This window comes from Oscarella lobularis, chromosome 2, assembly GCF_947507565.1.
Source record: "Oscarella lobularis chromosome 2, ooOscLobu1.1, whole genome shotgun sequence".
In the NCBI taxonomy this organism is placed as follows: domain Eukaryota; kingdom Metazoa; phylum Porifera; class Homoscleromorpha; order Homosclerophorida; family Oscarellidae; genus Oscarella; species Oscarella lobularis.
This window is the reverse complement of record NC_089176.1, coordinates 3,560,815-3,576,241: the sequence shown is the minus strand read 5'-3', so window position 1 is coordinate 3,576,241 and position 15,427 is coordinate 3,560,815. Positions and strand designations below refer to the sequence as shown.

Below are 15,427 nucleotides of genomic sequence, written 5' to 3'. Positions count from 1 at the left end.
CGGGGCGCGGTCACACAAATCTCAAATATTTTTTATACGCATTTTTCATCATAAACTACTGTAGATCAAGCATCACTGTTTATTGCAAAAGAGTCTCATGGTGCGCACCGCCTCTGAAGATGCGCTGTAATTGCTGTAGCCAATCTCGTTTCGAGCTCGCACTTGAAACTCGTACTTCGTATCCGATGTGAGACGGGTGACAGAAAATGATGTCGTGGTGGGACCCAAAGGGCTAAACGGCACATCGTGATAAGTCGAATCGCCTTCTTTCCTGTACTGCAGTTCGTATGTTGTTATGGAAGAGTGCCCATTGAATGAAGGCGCCGTCCACGTTACTTCGATGTCATAAGGAGACATTGTCAACGCTTTGGGCTGAGAAGGAGCATCAGGTACACCTTTGAAAAAAATGTTAATCAGCTATACCTCAATAATCCTTACTTTGGAGAAGGATCTTAAGCGTTGCACTGTCACTGCCAGGTGGATTGCGAGCTTCGCACATGAATCGATTGTGATTGCTGGCGCCAAAGCTTTGAAATACTATTCTGCGCATTTGAGGACTCACAGATTGTTGATAGACATCATCGGTGGTGTTTGTGCTAACAACGGTCAAAGTTTTCTCAATTTTCCACTGAATTTCTGTCGTAGGATATCCTTTGACTAGCTGACAGTCAACTACCACCAAAGCCAAAGAGCTGTACGCCTGGCTAAGTAGCGTCACAAAGTTCCCAGAATAGTCAGTTGAGTTGCCACTCCGCACCAACAGCTGAACTTGGGGAATGACTGTATAAAGTAGCGTCATAATAAAAACGCCAGTTTTTTATTTTTATGCCTAACCTCCACACTTGGGATCGTCTCTGTCCCATTTGACGGCAGATCTTGAAGATGACGTATCAACGACACATTGCAAAGTCTCGTCATCAAACGGGTACAGTGTATAACCTGCATCACAAGCAAATGTGACTCTAGACAAGAAGGACGTAGCGTTAGAATTCAACGATCCGTTTCCAGGTGCGTCCAGACTTGAACAACTTAATCCTAAGAAAACGTACTCCTTGATAGCCTCTGGTGTCGCATGACTAACCTTCAGTTTGGTGTCGGCATACTGGTTCATTACCTGACCATTCCCCATTTGACTTGCAAGTCAAGTTGGAGAAGCCGACCAAGTAGTAGTCAGTTTGGCAATCAAATTGTGCAAGAGTTCCAACGCTAGTTTCATTGGTGGAAATTGTGCCGTTATGAGGCACGTCTAGCGGACGACAATAAGCTATGAGATTGAAGCGTCTAAGTCTGATCAATCAAATAAACAGAGACTTTCTTACGCTGACAAGATGGTTCATGAGAAGACCAAGTGCCGTTTGACTGGCAAGTAATGCTCCGAACGCCATTAAGCACAAACCCAGAATTACATGAAAAATTTACAGTCGCGGTGATAGACGTATCGTTCGTTGATATCAAACCATTTCTCAGATTTTGCAACTTCCTGCAACCAAAAGCTAAAAGGAGTATTGCCAATTCGGTATGCAAACTAAAATATTTCAAAAAACCTTCGCAGGATGGTTCGGTTCCAGACCAATTTCCGGTTGAGTAACACATCACGAATTCTCTGCCGGATAGGTGATAACCATCATGGCATCGAAATCGAACTAGTGTTCCCAAAGCAGTATTAGTATTATTCATTGCTCCATTTACGGGAGCTGTCAGTGGATTGCAAAACGTATCATCTATGAACGTTTAAATGAGAAGTTATCATTCTTTCTTTCACTTTAACTGCATGCTTACTTGCACAGTTTTGAGCACTGTTACCATCCGTTGCCATGAGGCACGCCAAAAAACGACCAGCAACGCCAACGTTAGATAATTTTGCATTTCTTGCTACATAAATGAGGGAATGCGTTAGAGACAGAGGATGATTGTAGATGGAACGAAAGTCTTTCGACGCGTAACCAATAACACCGTTATCAACCCATTCCAGTCCATTGTTTGGGTAATTAAACAAGGCGTAAGACGACAAACCGTCAGTCGAGAGAACAACCTGAAACGTGTTACGCTAAATAAAAGCATCTACATGTAGTTAGAATTACCAAGTTGTTTACACCGTAAGGATATTGAGGCACGCGATCCCACGTTGCCACAAGAACCATCGTAGGTTGAAAGAAAACTCCAGAGTAGGCTGTTAACTCGTCGCTTGCCCTTTGAAGAATTGGTGAAGACGAATGGTTATAGACGTGATAGAAGATGTTGCCATCGTCGTATGCCACGTGAATGTCAGACCAGAACGGAGCAACAACGGAAGTAGGTAGTCTGCCAGGAAATAGATGAGATTGATAGTTGTTAAAAGAAACGTCAAAAGATACTAGACCATTGGAGCTGATCTACAAACGAAAAACGTTAGCGTAGTTCAAACAGCTTACACGGCTCTCTCACAAAGGCAGTTTTGTGTTTTAGAATGCCAAAAGGAAATGTTTGTGGCAGAGATATGGCAGGAGACGTGACGTCGTCGAAATTTGGCACTTTCTTATCTCCTTGATTAAGCCCAAATGGATAGAGATTTCCGGCCTCTATTACAGCCAATAGCGTAAGAACAATTAACAGTGTATTATTCTCGCCTATTTCACAGTATTCGCCAACAAAATATGCTGAACATAAGCACGTCAATGTGCCATTTTCAGAGAGACAAGTCCCGTTGTTTTGACATGGCATGGATAAACATAAATCAACTACATATACACATTAGTGGGTGAGGCTAATAATGATACAAATAACCTTGGCATAAAGGCGCAGAACCAGACCACGCTCCGTTTGAGCTGCAAAAGATAGACTGAACGCCTAAAAGCTTGTATCCCTCGTCGCAGTCAAAGTAGTAAGTTGTTCCATAAGGCCTTCCGTCCGCATTGCCACTTCCCATTTCTTCATCGCTATCCGTCAACTTCTTTCCGTTGAGAGGAGATGGAACCGGATCGCAGGTAACAGCTGGACATAATCCATTTACCCTATGTACACAAACAAGATGACAACTCTCCTAACCTTCACAGACAGAAGGATTGCTTGACCAACTGCCATTAGACAAACATGTTATGCTCGGCGAACCAATCAGTGTGTACCCCTCATTGCAGGCAAATTTAACTTCAGTTTCAAACATCACATTGCCAGTGGATTTCGCACCATTCGTTGGGGTTGATAGTGGATTGCAATAAACGGCTAATAAAATAGAAGTCGTTTCCAATAGAACATTGAAATAATTTGCCGCTACCGTTACACAAAGGTTCAGAGCTTGACCAACTTCCATTGAAGAGGCAAGTGAGGTACTCCATGCCCACGAGCACATTGCCATTGTCACATGCAAATTGAACTCTTGTGCCCCAGATCGTCTCATCGGTTGACATCGTCCCATTTGGCGGCATCTCCAAAGGACCACAGTGCACACCTAGATAACATTTGCCAATTTCCCATCCCCACCAGACCACGTATACTAGTAGAGGAGATGTGACCAAACACTCCTACCTTGGCAAAACGGTTCAGGACCAGACCAGCTTCCATTCGAAAGACATGTGACGTTTGACGTTCCGTTAAGAATATAGCCTTCATAGCAATGAAAACGAAGTTCAGTCCCAATACTAGTCCTATTCGTTGACTTGGCTCCATTCATTGGACGTGGAAGCAGGGGGCAGTGAACAGCTAAGCGACAGCGCAACGTGTAAAAACACAAACACTTTTATAGTCTTTTGATACCATCACAAGACGGCGGTGCGTTTGACCAGGTGCCATTTTCAAGACAAACTATGGATGGCACGCCAGACAGATGATAGCCGTCAATGCAGTCAAACCGAAGAGTCGTTCCAACTGCGCTCTTGGTAGTGGGACTCTGCATGCCGCTACCGCTCTCTGCGCTCTTGGTAGTGGGACTCTGCATGCCGCTACCGCTCTCTGCGCTCTTGGTAGTGGGACTCTGCATGCCGCTACCGCTCTCGCCGTTCTCCAGAGATCGCTTTTGTCCGTGAGAGGGAGCTAGTACTTCATCACAATAAACGACTGCTAAAAACCACTAGAAATTTCCCGATGAAATGCGCCCCGTCGCCAAACCTTCAGGTTGACCAACAGATGCATCTGATTCAAAGATCAGCCACAAGAGCACCGGCAGCAGAAACCAAAGCGACATATTGGGGTCGCTTCCACCGAAGAACTGCAAGTGAAAAAAAACAATGCGACGACAAAGGAATGTATTTTGAATACGGGACTTTTGCAGCAGAAGACCTCTTTGCTGTATAAGTTGAACGTGCATTTCTTTTGCGCTTGGCTTGGCTGCTTGGAATTCGGACTCTTTTCCTTTCGTAACCGTGCCTTTGAGCCAGAATGTTCCCGGACAAAATCTGTCCTGGCACTGGTTCGGTTAGTATTATGTCAGCCATTTGCTGTGTCACATTTCATTGTATTCGAAATTCACATTTTTACTCAACGCCAGCAGAACAAGTAAAATAATTACTCTATCTACAGACATGCCCTCTGACACCTGACAACCAGACATAGCAAGTGGATGTTCGACAAACAGTGACAAAAAAAACGTGCTTTTCTTAAGAGTACATAATATTCTATAGCCTAGCTCAGCGCACTGCATCCTTACACAAAGTCCGGGTTCGTAAATGAGAAACCCTTGAAGTCTTCCTGATTGATGACTTTGATCACTGACCTATCACACGGAGTCAAATGAACGGCTTCACTGGTGAACTCCTTGTCGAAATTATTGTGCGCTTTCTTGGATTTCTACGAACATATACGCATATTCATTAGCTCGTAAGAAAAATGGTCGGACGCACTATTTTAGGCTTGAACGGCGGCGCGACTTCCCGTCGTTCGATCTTCTCCCAATCAAACTTCCGAAAGAACGGATGCGTTTTCAAATCGTTCTCCCCCGTCGCACCGCAGCCAAGACGCCGCGGGGCGTGCTTGGCCATGAGCTATATATATATAAAAGCGCTCTCGGGTCTACACTAACAGTATCGCGCTTCCTGGTTCCTGCATACCCTCTTGCATACGTCAACCGCCTCCTTAGATAGCCACTTGGGAAAGTGAGGCTGTTTTTGGAGTATGTGGTCGAAGAGCTCATCCTCGTCGCGTCCGTTGAACGGCGGCTGACCGATTAGCATTTCATAGAGAAGCACGCCTAGCGCCCACCAGTCGACCGATGACCCATACGGTTGATAGGCGATGATCTGCACGCGGTAGTCGGAATTACTATGTGTATACGAAAAAACGCGCCCGTCCGTTTTCCTTCCGGCCAACGCCTCTCCTTTCCCTTCTAGGACAAACATCCCGCTTTCTACAGAAGAGGGCTTCTTTCAGTTGCTCAAGTGCTACTCTAATGAATCACTTCCGACACCGCGAACCGAGCCCTTCTAAAAGCGTCTCCCCTCCCCAAGGCACTGCCTGATAACAAACCCCAATGACGTTAGGTACAGCGAAAAAACTTCTCGGACCTCTCTTCTATTAATAGGTTATCTCCAAGTGCGACGCTTCCTCATGCAGACATCTCCCTCTACCATTACATTCTTGAGGAGATACTTAACCACCGTAACCATACCCCCCCCGTGTTGACTATAATAGAACGTCGACGTGTTTTACCTCCGGTGCGATGTAGTCCGGCGTTCCGCAGAACGTCCGCGTCGTCTGTCCTTCGCGTATGTTCTCCTTACACATGCCAAAATCGGCGATTTTCACGTGGCCCTCGCTGTCGAGCATGATGTTGTCGAGCTTGAGATCGCGATAGATGACTCCGTTGCTGTGGAGATGCAGTAAACCGACGATGATTTCCGCGGCATAGAAACTGCGAAAAAAAAAGCGTTCGAGACGAAAATTAGAAGGCAATTCTGGCGAGACTTACGACGCTTGGGGTTCGGTGAATCGACCGACTTTCTGTATGTGAAACATGAGATCGCCACCGTTGACGTATTCCATCACGAAGAAGAGACGGCCCTAAAAATGCCTATAAAAATCCATAACCCCAATTTTCTTCGTAGGTACTGTACCTCCGTTTGAAAAGTAGAATGAAGTGCCGTCAAAAAGGGCGGCTTTCCCTGGAGGGCAAGCACGCGTTTCTCAATCAGCGTGCACTCTAGATCGTCGTCCTGCACGACGACGTCCTTCTTGAGCACTTTAATAGCGTAGTATCGATCCTGCGTGCCTTTCAGCTCAGCAAGCATTACCTTTGACACACGTACACATAAAATTAAATAAAAAAAGATCATGTGGTCTACCTTTCCAAAGCTTCCCTTTCCCAGAACAACCATAAAATTAAAATCCTTCAATCCATATTTCCTAGAGCCGTCGCCGGGCGACGTCGGACTCAGCGGCTGCTTCGACGACGACGGATCCGACTGAAATTGTTGAAGCGACGGCGATCGAGGCACATCATTGACGCGTCCGGACTGAGAAATAAAACAGTAATAAACCCCCACGTGTACAATGATATATTCATTTTCAAAGTGTCCATTATAAATGAAGTCCACTGTTGGCTTCATTGCATGGACTCCCACCCCTTATACCTCTAGCCCTCGAGCACCCTCCTCGTCCTCTTTCTCGTCCTCGGCGCACGGCTCGTAGTAGTGAGCGCCCTTGGACTCCTCGAGCAATTTGTACCATCCGCTCATCGACGCGCCGGCGAGAAATTCTCGCAGCGGAAACGACATGCTACCAATGAAATCGTTTCGAGTCGTACGATCCCAATCCCAAACTTCGACGGATAGACGATGATCCTGCTTCGCCGTAGACACGTGACTACGCGAGAAAAAATAATAAAGCGAGGGGGCGCGGAAAACGAAATTTCGCTCTCGCACAATTCAAATGCTTCGTTGAAGACGGGATTCAGCGTTCCCTTCTTGATTGCCGTCTTCTTCTTCGTCGATTTGTCCGGATCGGGTACGATTCGAAGTTTCACGTACGGATCGGATAGCCCGTTCGGATCCATTGGCGGTAAATTCTTTCCTTCGCGAACTGGAGTGGGGGCGTGGTTAGTTAGTCACGAAAAATAAATGAAGGGGCCAGATGGCCGCGACTACACACTCACTCTCGACGCGAAGTTTGCCGAGAATTGTCGACGTCGCGACGTACGAGATTGCGAGCGAAAGTCGACCGCGACGTTCCGTGTGATCTTGGCCGCACAGATTCGGCACGAGTCGTTCGCATCGCTTGTGGACGTTCATTCGGCACTCTGCGCGAGAAACGAGAGGGGCAAACGAAAACGTTAGGGGCGAAACCAAAAAAGGGGCCCCCCGCGTTCCCTCTCACCTTCGCATTGGAGACCCTGGTTGAAAAGGCCGTAGAGAAGCGATCCGCAGTGATCGCAGAACGTCGGCGACCCGTACGAGTGAATTTTGAAGTGGTGCATCGATTGAGGAGCCTTTTTTTTTCCGACGAGAGGGAGGGAGATAAAAGATGCATTCTACGAAGAGCTCGTTCGATCTTACGTCCGAAGCGGGCCCGACGTCGGCGCCCGGACACTGGAACGTGACGAGTTTGTGGCAGCGCTTGTGCACGACGAGGCCACAGACTTGACATTGGAATCCTTGCCGGCCAACGAGACCCCTGCGCGCGCGTCGCGAAAAAAAGCAGAAAGCGAACGGTGGGACGACGAGTCTTTCGTTTCGCTCTACCGACCATATGAAGTCCTTGCAGTGGGCGCAGAACGTGAACTGCTTCAAGAAGCGCGCGACGAATTTGTGATTCTTCACCGTGTGAACCTCTTTGTGTCGAATGGCGCCGCGTCGACGCTGGAAACCGTCGTTGGGAAGCGACGGCGACCTCGGCAGCTCGTCGTTCGTCGGCTCGGCCATCGCGAGATACGAGGGATCGATGACACGCGGAAGCGACTCGTTCGCATGCGCAGTCGCGCCCATGGGGACGATGCTGTGAGTTACGGAAGTCGAAAACAGCCAAATTTCCTCTAGACTTCCTCCTCTATTTCAGGTGGTTTCCCTCTTTTCGTCGCTGAGACGACGCCTCTTCGGCTTTCCTTCCGCCTCCCTGTTCCGTACGCTCACCGCTTCACTGGCCTTTAGGTAGAATCTTAGCGGTTTGCTTGCCCATTCCTCCCCAGCATAGTCAACACCGATTCGCGCGCACTTAACAATGCCGTCATCACCACCGCCAGCGCAGTGACGGTGATGATCATCGTCATCAGCATCATTCTCACTAGAAGGAAAAGATGTGTTTGTTCCAGGTCTATTTTCTTCTTCTATCCAGACGCACATAGCGCTACATTTTTCGTCTTCGCCGGCTAAATCACATCCGTCCGCTGTCGATTTATCTATTCCTAGCGCGGCGCATAATTTTCCCGGTCCATTGCACAATTCCCAGTCCCGCAGTAATCGCTTGCGGCCGCTGCCGCGACGGCGGCCAGTCTCACGACGTTGCCTCATTTCCTCTATGCCCTCAACGGGCTCGAGCGCTCGAACAAGTACGGCGGAACCACTACCGGCGCTCGTCACGTTGAGACAGTGGTGAATACCATAAATGACGTACACGTAGGCGGTGCCCGGACGAGAGAACATGGAACTGTTTTTTTTCGTCTTCCGGCCACCGTACGAGTGGGCCGCTTTGTCCTTCTCGCCTAGATACGCTTCCGTTTCAACAATTCGTCCCGAGAGTCGCTCATTGGCGCTCGTTTGTCGAACAACGAGCTTTCCGAGAAGATTTTGCGCTAGAACACGACACGGGACGTCGTAGAAGGCTCGAGGAAGAGGGAGGGCGCGGCTACGATCGATGCGTAGCCGGTGGTCTTCCTCTTCCTGAAAGTAATGCGACTTTTCACCTCGGGACATTATGCACGGGACACGTGTTACCAGGGGCGTGCTCGGGTGTGCTACTTTCGGTGGGGGTAGGGTTGGATTTATAGTAGCTGCGTACTATAATCGCATTTCTTTCCTTTTCTGAGGCTTCGACTAGGCTTCTGAACTCAATCCCCTTATGTGAACGATCCTGCGGCTTTTCCGAACACGCCGGACACGGAGGCGTCTGAATGACGCATTGTGCGTAGGTGTGACACACCGTGTATCCGCATAAATAGCCTAAGTGGCGGTATCGTAGCTCAGAGTACACTACGATGTTTACGCGTGCAGGTCCTACACAAGTCCAGCGACGATGGCGAGTATTCAAAGCAATACCCGTCGTTCTTGCGATTGCCGTGGCACTCGTCTACAAGGCCGTCCTCTCCGTCCTGTCGGTCGTCGTTCCTATAAAATCTCACAGCGAAGAGACCCTGAGAACGGTCGGCGGTGGCTCGTTTCGTCCAAGCTACAATCATCAACGGTCAATCGTATTTACTAGAAGAGACTCCGAGATAGCGGCGGCTGCCATGCTCTACTAGCTACTCGAACGTATATATTTATTTTCTTAGTCTGTGTATGTACAGACAATTTTGTTGCATCTCCAACATTTATTTGGGCACATGTGCCTAATATTATACATTTGAAAAAGAACGCAATTTTGCGCGTGGGAGCGTGTGCGGGCTTAGAAAGCGAAAGGTCAAAGGGGTGTCTCTTTTGAAGCGGTGCGAGCATAGATATATATCTATGGTGCGAGGAGCGTGAGTTCGCAACGTTGCCCTCGTGGTGCGCGACGAATTATAGCCCTTCCACGCGGACGTTCGCACGGCGGCGGCGGTGTTGTCCGCGCCGAACCCCTTTGTTTCGGCTCGTACGTGTACACGACTTTCGCAAGTTCTGGGAACTCCCCTACCGCAACCCCTTACCTCAAAGCTGCTTTGCATAAAGGGTATCCCCGTATGTCAACGGTGTTACGAAAGTCTCTGAGAAAGGCGAAAAGGTCGCGCACGCGACGAATCCGCAAAGCGCGTAACGGTGTACTCGTCATTCTTCAAAAATGCAGGAGCTGCCGAGCGTCTTGTTTGTATAATCACGAAAAGGCGCTAGGAATCCCGTGCAGTGACTGCGTTAGGATGAGACCAAGTAGAGCAATAAAGCTAAAGCCAATCGGATTCTCGACGTAGTTCCTGTTCCACCGCGTAGCCTCACCGTGGCGCACGACACGATGATCTCGTCGCGAAGAGGCATCGCCGGCTGTTTCTTCCTCGCGATCGTCGCGCTTTGGCTCGCAACGGATCGCGGTAGCGACGGCGACGACGACGAAGCGTCGAAACGACAACAAAACGAAGCCGCGTCGTCGTTATCGCCGAACGACGTCGTCGCGCGCGGCTCGTCGGTCTTTTGCCAAGGCGATTCGGCGCGCACGCGCTCGTGTCGCTTCAAAAATCTCTGCTATTGGCCGTCGAACGACGAATTTCTCTTCTTTCACGGTCCCGAGACGGCAATCGACGGCCTCCCGACGCAACGTTTCGATCCCGCCTTTCTCGATCTCTCGTCGGTGAGCGATCACAACACGCAGCACTTCGAATACACGGATTTGCCGGCGTCTACTCTCCGACCGCGCCCACGCACTAAAGAGAAGGAATTCGAAGAATCGTTTCGCGTCGGCGCCTACGAGCGCGGTCGTCACGTCGTCTTCAATCGCTTCAACCCGGGAAATTTCATGCACGTTCTCCACGACGATCTCCTACCGATTTACTTCACCCTGCGGCAAAATCAACTTATCGACTGTCTAACGACCGGATGCAAGTATCGACTCGTCGCCGTCGATCGACACAACGACGACGACGGCAGCGCCTACATCGATCTATATCAACTTCTCGTCCCATTCGACGACGGGATTTTGACTCGAAAGGACTTGATTCAACTTGGCGGCGGCGGCGGCGGCGGCGACGCCGGATCGAACTTAGTCTGCTTCGAAGATGCCATAGTGGGCTTGAGTAAACTTTCGACCTGGTATCAGTATGGCTTCCACGAGCCTCAAGGCGCCATACCGGACACGCACGCCACGGGAAATCTTCTTCGACAATTCGTCGCGTTTTTTAAGGAACGGCTCGGCGTCGTCGAGTCGACGGCGTCGTCGAATCGCTACCTATTTCCCAAGGACAATATCAAACCGGGATCCATTGTTCTTCTCAGTCGATCAATGAATCGGATTATATTGAATGAGAACGAACTGTCGGCGAGCGTATCGACGAAAATGGAGACGTCCGTCAACGTGTTGAGCGTCGAGACGACGTCGTTGCGCGATCAGATCGTCGCCGTTGCTAACGCGTCGATTCTGATCGGTATGCACGGATCGTCGCTCGCGTTGGCGCTCTTTCTCGGCGAGGGCTCCGCGCTCGTCGAACTCTTTCCCTACGCCGTGCCGGCGAGCGAATATCAGCCCTATAAGACGCTGACTGGGTTACCTGGCATGAATGTCGCCTATCAATCGTGGGAGAATGAATGCGAGGAGAATACGATAACGCATCCGGATTATCCGTCCGCGTACGGCGGTCTCGGTCATCTGAGCGACGTCGAACGCGACGAGATTATGACGAGTCGGCGCGTTCGACGGCATCTGTGCTGCGAGAATCCCGAGTGGCTCTATCGTATCTATCAGGACACGTTTGTTGACATATCGAGCGTTTTGACGGTCGTCAAGCGCGCGTGGCAGGGCGCTATTCACATACAGGATAATTTGAAGACGATCGATCGGACGGTGACGTCCGTCGGACCGTGGCAGAAAATATTTCCGTCGAAGTTGCGGAATGTTACGTGTGTTGTCGTTCGTTCAAAGGATGACGGCGGCGGCATAGGTCTTCGATTGACGTGGATGCCGTCGTGGAATCGTGCCTACATAGCCGGCGAAGTGTGGTACGAGGTTTGGATTCAGGAAGAGGGAAAGGAGAGCTATGATGCGTATAAGTTGCAAGCAACTGAGTATACGTTCTTTGACAATATTCGACGTGGAACGAGCTACATAGTGTGGGTTCGGTCTGTCATTGGAAATCTAGAAGGTCCCTTCAGCGGCAGCCTACAGTGCCGCACGTAGACGTTGGGGAGTATTTAATTAAATACAGCGCTTGCTGTCTCAATGAGGCATGCTTTCTTTTATGCACAAAACAAACAAACAAACAAACAAATGAACATTGTAGAGCTCTATAGGAATGCTCGGTTGTTATTATATATTTGCTACCCCAACTCGTGAAAGATGTATTTAAAAAACTGTTATGAAAAATTCGCTGGCCATCAGTGTCATGTCTAAATTAAATATCGCTATCACGTCCCGCCCCTATTTTTTTAATCTCCGCGCTTGCGCACTAGCATTATTTGGCGGTCGCTAAGCTCCTCACCCTCCATGTCTGAATCGAACGAAATCGCGGACGTTCCGCGCCTGGAACTGGAATACACGATTGGTTTCAATGGTAAGCATTCTATTTGCTTTAACAGATCTCGCAAAAACGCGTTCCTTTACGATTAGGCCACATACCGAGCGGTCTCCACGTCCATCCAGACAGCGAGCACGTCGTTTATCCCATTGGCTGCAACATAATCATCGAGGAGATCAAAACGCAAAAGCAGCGGCATCTCACGGGCCACACGAACAGCGTTTCGTGCGTCGCCGTCTCGAAAAGCGGCCGATTCATCGCATCCGGGCAGATGACCCACATGGGCTTCACCGTGCGAAGCGATACTCGCGCTGCGCCGGTCTATCGACTGTCGCGACGTTCTTTTTAGGCCGACGTAATTGTGTGGGACTACGAGAAACGCGAAGTCTACGCGAAATTCACTCAGCACAAAGTCAAAGTGGAGGCGCTCGCCTTTTCGCCAAATGAGAAGTTTCTCGCCAGTCTGGGAGGCCAGGACGACAACAGGTATACTAGAATGAAAGCAGAAAACCCTTGTCCTTTCTAATATACTGTACATCTTTTTTTTGTTATACCAAGTGTCGTTGTTTGGGATTTGGAGAGGAAAGAAGACGTTTGTGGAAGTCCGGCGGCAATGAAAAGCGCCGGGACGGTGTTCGCTATTGCCTATGCCAATACTAGAGATGATGTATTTGTGACAGGTGGAAAGTAAGTTGTAAAGTAACAGCAGGGGGAAAAATTAAATTCTATGTCATCTCTCCTCTAGTGGGACACTACGCATTTGGAAACTGGATCTCGCAAGCAAAAAGATCCGCGCAACTGATTGCAATCTAGGTCAACTGAAGAGAGTCGTCAAATGCCTGCAGGTAAACGCCCAAAAAGAGCTCGTTTTGCGTTTTCATATGCGTACATATTAGGTTAGTCAGAACGACGACTATGTCTATTGCGGCACGACGAGCGGCGACGTTCTCCAAATCAACATGAACACGAATCTGCTGACTAAATTCGGTCCGCAGAAGAACAAGTACAGTCTCGGCATCTTGTCCATGGCTCTTCTCAAGTCCGGCGAGATACTCATCGGTACGGGAAACGGCACCGTGGCCGTCCTGAAAGGTGGCTCATTTGCAAAAGTCAAGTAAGGAGAACAACGGTTAGGAAAGGCTGTATGAGAATTTCTGTACGCTTTACAGGTCTAGTAGTGTTAGTGGGCCAGTGACTTCGGTGACGCTTCGAGGAGTGGGTCATCAGGTGGGGACTTATTTGTACCTACTCCTAACGCATTTCTAATTAAACCATATTCTTGTCTCTAGTTCTTTGTTGGGACTGCTTCATGTCAAATTTCCTACTTCATGTTCTCCAGCTTCGAGCCGAATTTGTTGCACACGTCTCACGCCGATTCGGTGACGGACATCTGTTTCGCTTGGCAAGTAGCACAACGTCTATTCTCTTCTCGACTAATCTTTCTCTCGTCTAGGGAAGCGTCGATTCTCTTTGGAACCAGTTCGGCGAATGACGTCCGCATATGGAATGCAAAGACCGGCAAGGAATTGCTTCGAATCGCCGTCGCGAACATGGTCTGCAACGCGTTTACCATCGCTCACGACGGCCGTTCCATCGTGACGGGATGGAACGACGGGAAAATTCGTATGTACACGCCAGAAACGGGAAAACTCATGTACATAATCAACGATGCTCACAACGAGGTAAAAAGATAGGGGTTTCAATTACAAAATATTATTTTCTCTGTAGGGTGTGACTGCCGTTGCGACGACTCACGACAGCAGTCGCATTGTCAGCGGCGGCGGCGAGGGTCAGGTGCGCATATGGGACGTGGCGACTCGTATGATGAAGCACGCGCTCAAAGAGCATCGCGGCGCCGTGTCGTCGATCAAGGTGCGTCAGAACGACGCCGAGTGCGTGAGCGCCAGCACGGACGGAACGTGCATCATATGGGACCTCAGGTAAACCACCGATTTCTCTATTGATTATAATTGTACGCCGATTTTTTTCTATAGACGATTCGTGCGAAATCAGATAATTTTCGCCAATACCCTATTCATGGGAGTCTGCTACAATCCGAGCGAGACTCAGATTATAACGTGCGGCACAGACAGACAGGTATAGTAACCTTTAAGACATTATAGTCTATACGTTCACTTTTTGTTACAGATTGGCTACTGGGAAACGTTTGACGGGTCGCAGATCAGGGAATTGGAAGCTTCGGCGACGTCGTCGATCAACGGCATGGACATATCGTCCGACGGAAAGTTCTTTGTGACGGGATCAGAAGACAAGCTGATTAAAGTAAGTGACGACGTCTTTTGTCTGTCTGTAGCGCGACTAGTCCTCGTTTCTAGGTATGGCTCTACAACGAGGGCGAAGTGACGCACATCGGTGCCGGTCACAGCGGAAAAGTGACGCGACTTCGAATTTCGCCCGATCAAAAGCACATCGTTAGCGTCAGCAACGACGGGGCCATATTCAAGTGGAAATGCCCAAACGTATCGGGCCAAAAGGCGACGTAGAAGGAGTGTCGTCGACCTCAAGAAAGCAGCGGAAACAAAAAGAACTTTTCGGCTTATTTTATTGTAGAAAAACCTAACCAACCAAAAAACCCCCTCTTCCATGGCGACTCCAGTCTATGCGTACATATATTATTATTATTATTATTATCCCCACGCTTGACTTTTACAGTAATGTAAAACCAGTTTTCCGTCCGAACCGAAACACTGCAACGACACTCATGCATAAGCACACACCGTCGTAGAGCAGAAGGAACCTTACCTCATACATATTGCCCACTGTCTGATCTGGTGTAGGCACAAACGATTGGGCAACGTATAAATACTATAAAAACAAAGAGATAATATTTTGGGCCCTCTACCTTATTACTAGGCGATGATAGTACGTATACGTACGACTTGCTCGTCCTGGCGACATTGGATGCGCCTTTGCAAAAATGAACAAATCCAGGCAGCCGTTTTGTCTCTATTCACGTTGTATTTCTTCTGTTTGAGTATAGGGGCGTCGGCCGCTGGCCGCAGGAGCACCGTAACTGCGCAACGACGCGTCGTTCGATGATCGAAAAATACGCCTCGCTCATATACCTTTCGGAGAGTCCGACGACGGCTCGTCGGAACCGTCCGCTTGAGAAGGAGACGTTGCCAAAAGACTCTCGCTCATTTCGCATCCGGGAAGAGA

General features: G+C 49.1%; 6 protein-coding genes across 10 annotated transcripts; 2 read left to right on the top strand and 4 right to left on the bottom strand.

Annotated features, from left to right (window-relative positions):
• Positions 1-15: 15 nt before the first annotated feature.
• LOC136183937 (sushi, von Willebrand factor type A, EGF and pentraxin domain-containing protein 1-like) lies at positions 16-4,211 on the bottom strand. Of its 3 annotated transcripts, none has more exons than XM_065970747.1 (16): positions 4,081-4,211; positions 3,730-4,032; positions 3,502-3,675; positions 3,251-3,424; positions 3,025-3,198; positions 2,764-2,970; positions 2,607-2,717; positions 2,425-2,558; positions 2,082-2,372; positions 1,780-2,047; positions 1,545-1,721; positions 1,320-1,493; positions 1,082-1,264; positions 835-1,035; positions 439-780; positions 16-395 (listed from the first exon to the last, which is right to left on the bottom strand). In XM_065970747.1, exons 1-16 carry the CDS (start codon positions 4,154-4,156, stop codon positions 73-75), a joined length of 3,312 nt encoding a protein of 1,103 aa, XP_065826819.1. In that variant the 5' UTR covers positions 4,157-4,211; the 3' UTR covers positions 16-72. The 3 variants fall into 3 exon arrangements, with proteins under 3 accessions (XP_065826819.1, XP_065826821.1, XP_065826820.1); XM_065970749.1 differs by having other exon boundaries at positions 1,780-2,032; XM_065970748.1 differs by having other exon boundaries at positions 3,730-4,029; positions 4,081-4,198.
• Positions 4,212-4,405: 194 nt separating this feature from the next.
• LOC136183785 (protein kinase C beta type-like) lies at positions 4,406-7,943 on the bottom strand. Its single transcript, XM_065970539.1, has 13 exons — positions 7,648-7,943; positions 7,458-7,575; positions 7,279-7,390; positions 7,058-7,201; positions 6,828-6,984; positions 6,537-6,768; positions 6,249-6,419; positions 6,021-6,197; positions 5,876-5,967; positions 5,617-5,818; positions 5,019-5,207; positions 4,812-4,952; positions 4,406-4,758 (listed from the first exon to the last, which is right to left on the bottom strand). Exons 1-13 carry the CDS (start codon positions 7,884-7,886, stop codon positions 4,615-4,617), a joined length of 2,118 nt encoding a protein of 705 aa, XP_065826611.1. The 5' UTR covers positions 7,887-7,943; the 3' UTR covers positions 4,406-4,614.
• Positions 7,840-8,948, bottom strand: LOC136183788 (uncharacterized). The gene is made up of 2 exons (XM_065970545.1): positions 8,239-8,948; positions 7,840-8,181 (listed from the first exon to the last, which is right to left on the bottom strand). The coding sequence occupies exons 1-2, from the start codon at positions 8,808-8,810 to the stop codon at positions 7,953-7,955; spliced, it is 801 nt and encodes a 266-aa protein (XP_065826617.1). The 5' UTR covers positions 8,811-8,948; the 3' UTR covers positions 7,840-7,952.
• On the top strand, positions 8,266-12,096 carry LOC136183786 (protein O-linked-mannose beta-1,4-N-acetylglucosaminyltransferase 2-like). 3 transcript variants are annotated; one of them, XM_065970542.1, is made up of 2 exons: positions 8,266-9,017; positions 9,076-12,096. In XM_065970542.1, the coding sequence occupies exon 2, from the start codon at positions 10,039-10,041 to the stop codon at positions 11,908-11,910; it is 1,872 nt and encodes a 623-aa protein (XP_065826614.1). In that variant the 5' UTR covers positions 8,266-9,017; positions 9,076-10,038; the 3' UTR covers positions 11,911-12,096. The 3 variants fall into 3 exon arrangements, with proteins under 3 accessions (XP_065826614.1, XP_065826613.1, XP_065826612.1); XM_065970541.1 differs by having other exon boundaries at positions 8,266-9,021; XM_065970540.1 differs by having other exon boundaries at positions 8,266-9,025.
• Positions 12,097-12,182: 86 nt separating this feature from the next.
• Positions 12,183-14,936, top strand: LOC136183787 (cilia- and flagella-associated protein 52-like). Its single transcript, XM_065970544.1, has 13 exons — positions 12,183-12,283; positions 12,340-12,539; positions 12,597-12,733; positions 12,806-12,934; positions 12,993-13,092; positions 13,144-13,361; positions 13,417-13,474; positions 13,537-13,649; positions 13,701-13,929; positions 13,976-14,187; positions 14,242-14,344; positions 14,396-14,530; positions 14,584-14,936. The coding sequence occupies exons 1-13, from the start codon at positions 12,217-12,219 to the stop codon at positions 14,749-14,751; spliced, it is 1,869 nt and encodes a 622-aa protein (XP_065826616.1). The 5' UTR covers positions 12,183-12,216; the 3' UTR covers positions 14,752-14,936.
• LOC136183789 (ubiquitin-like protein ATG12) lies at positions 14,794-15,414 on the bottom strand. The gene is made up of 4 exons (XM_065970546.1): positions 15,334-15,414; positions 15,145-15,281; positions 15,011-15,073; positions 14,794-14,955 (listed from the first exon to the last, which is right to left on the bottom strand). The coding sequence occupies exons 1-4, from the start codon at positions 15,407-15,409 to the stop codon at positions 14,896-14,898; spliced, it is 336 nt and encodes a 111-aa protein (XP_065826618.1). The 5' UTR covers positions 15,410-15,414; the 3' UTR covers positions 14,794-14,895.
• Positions 15,415-15,427: the final 13 nt, after the last annotated feature.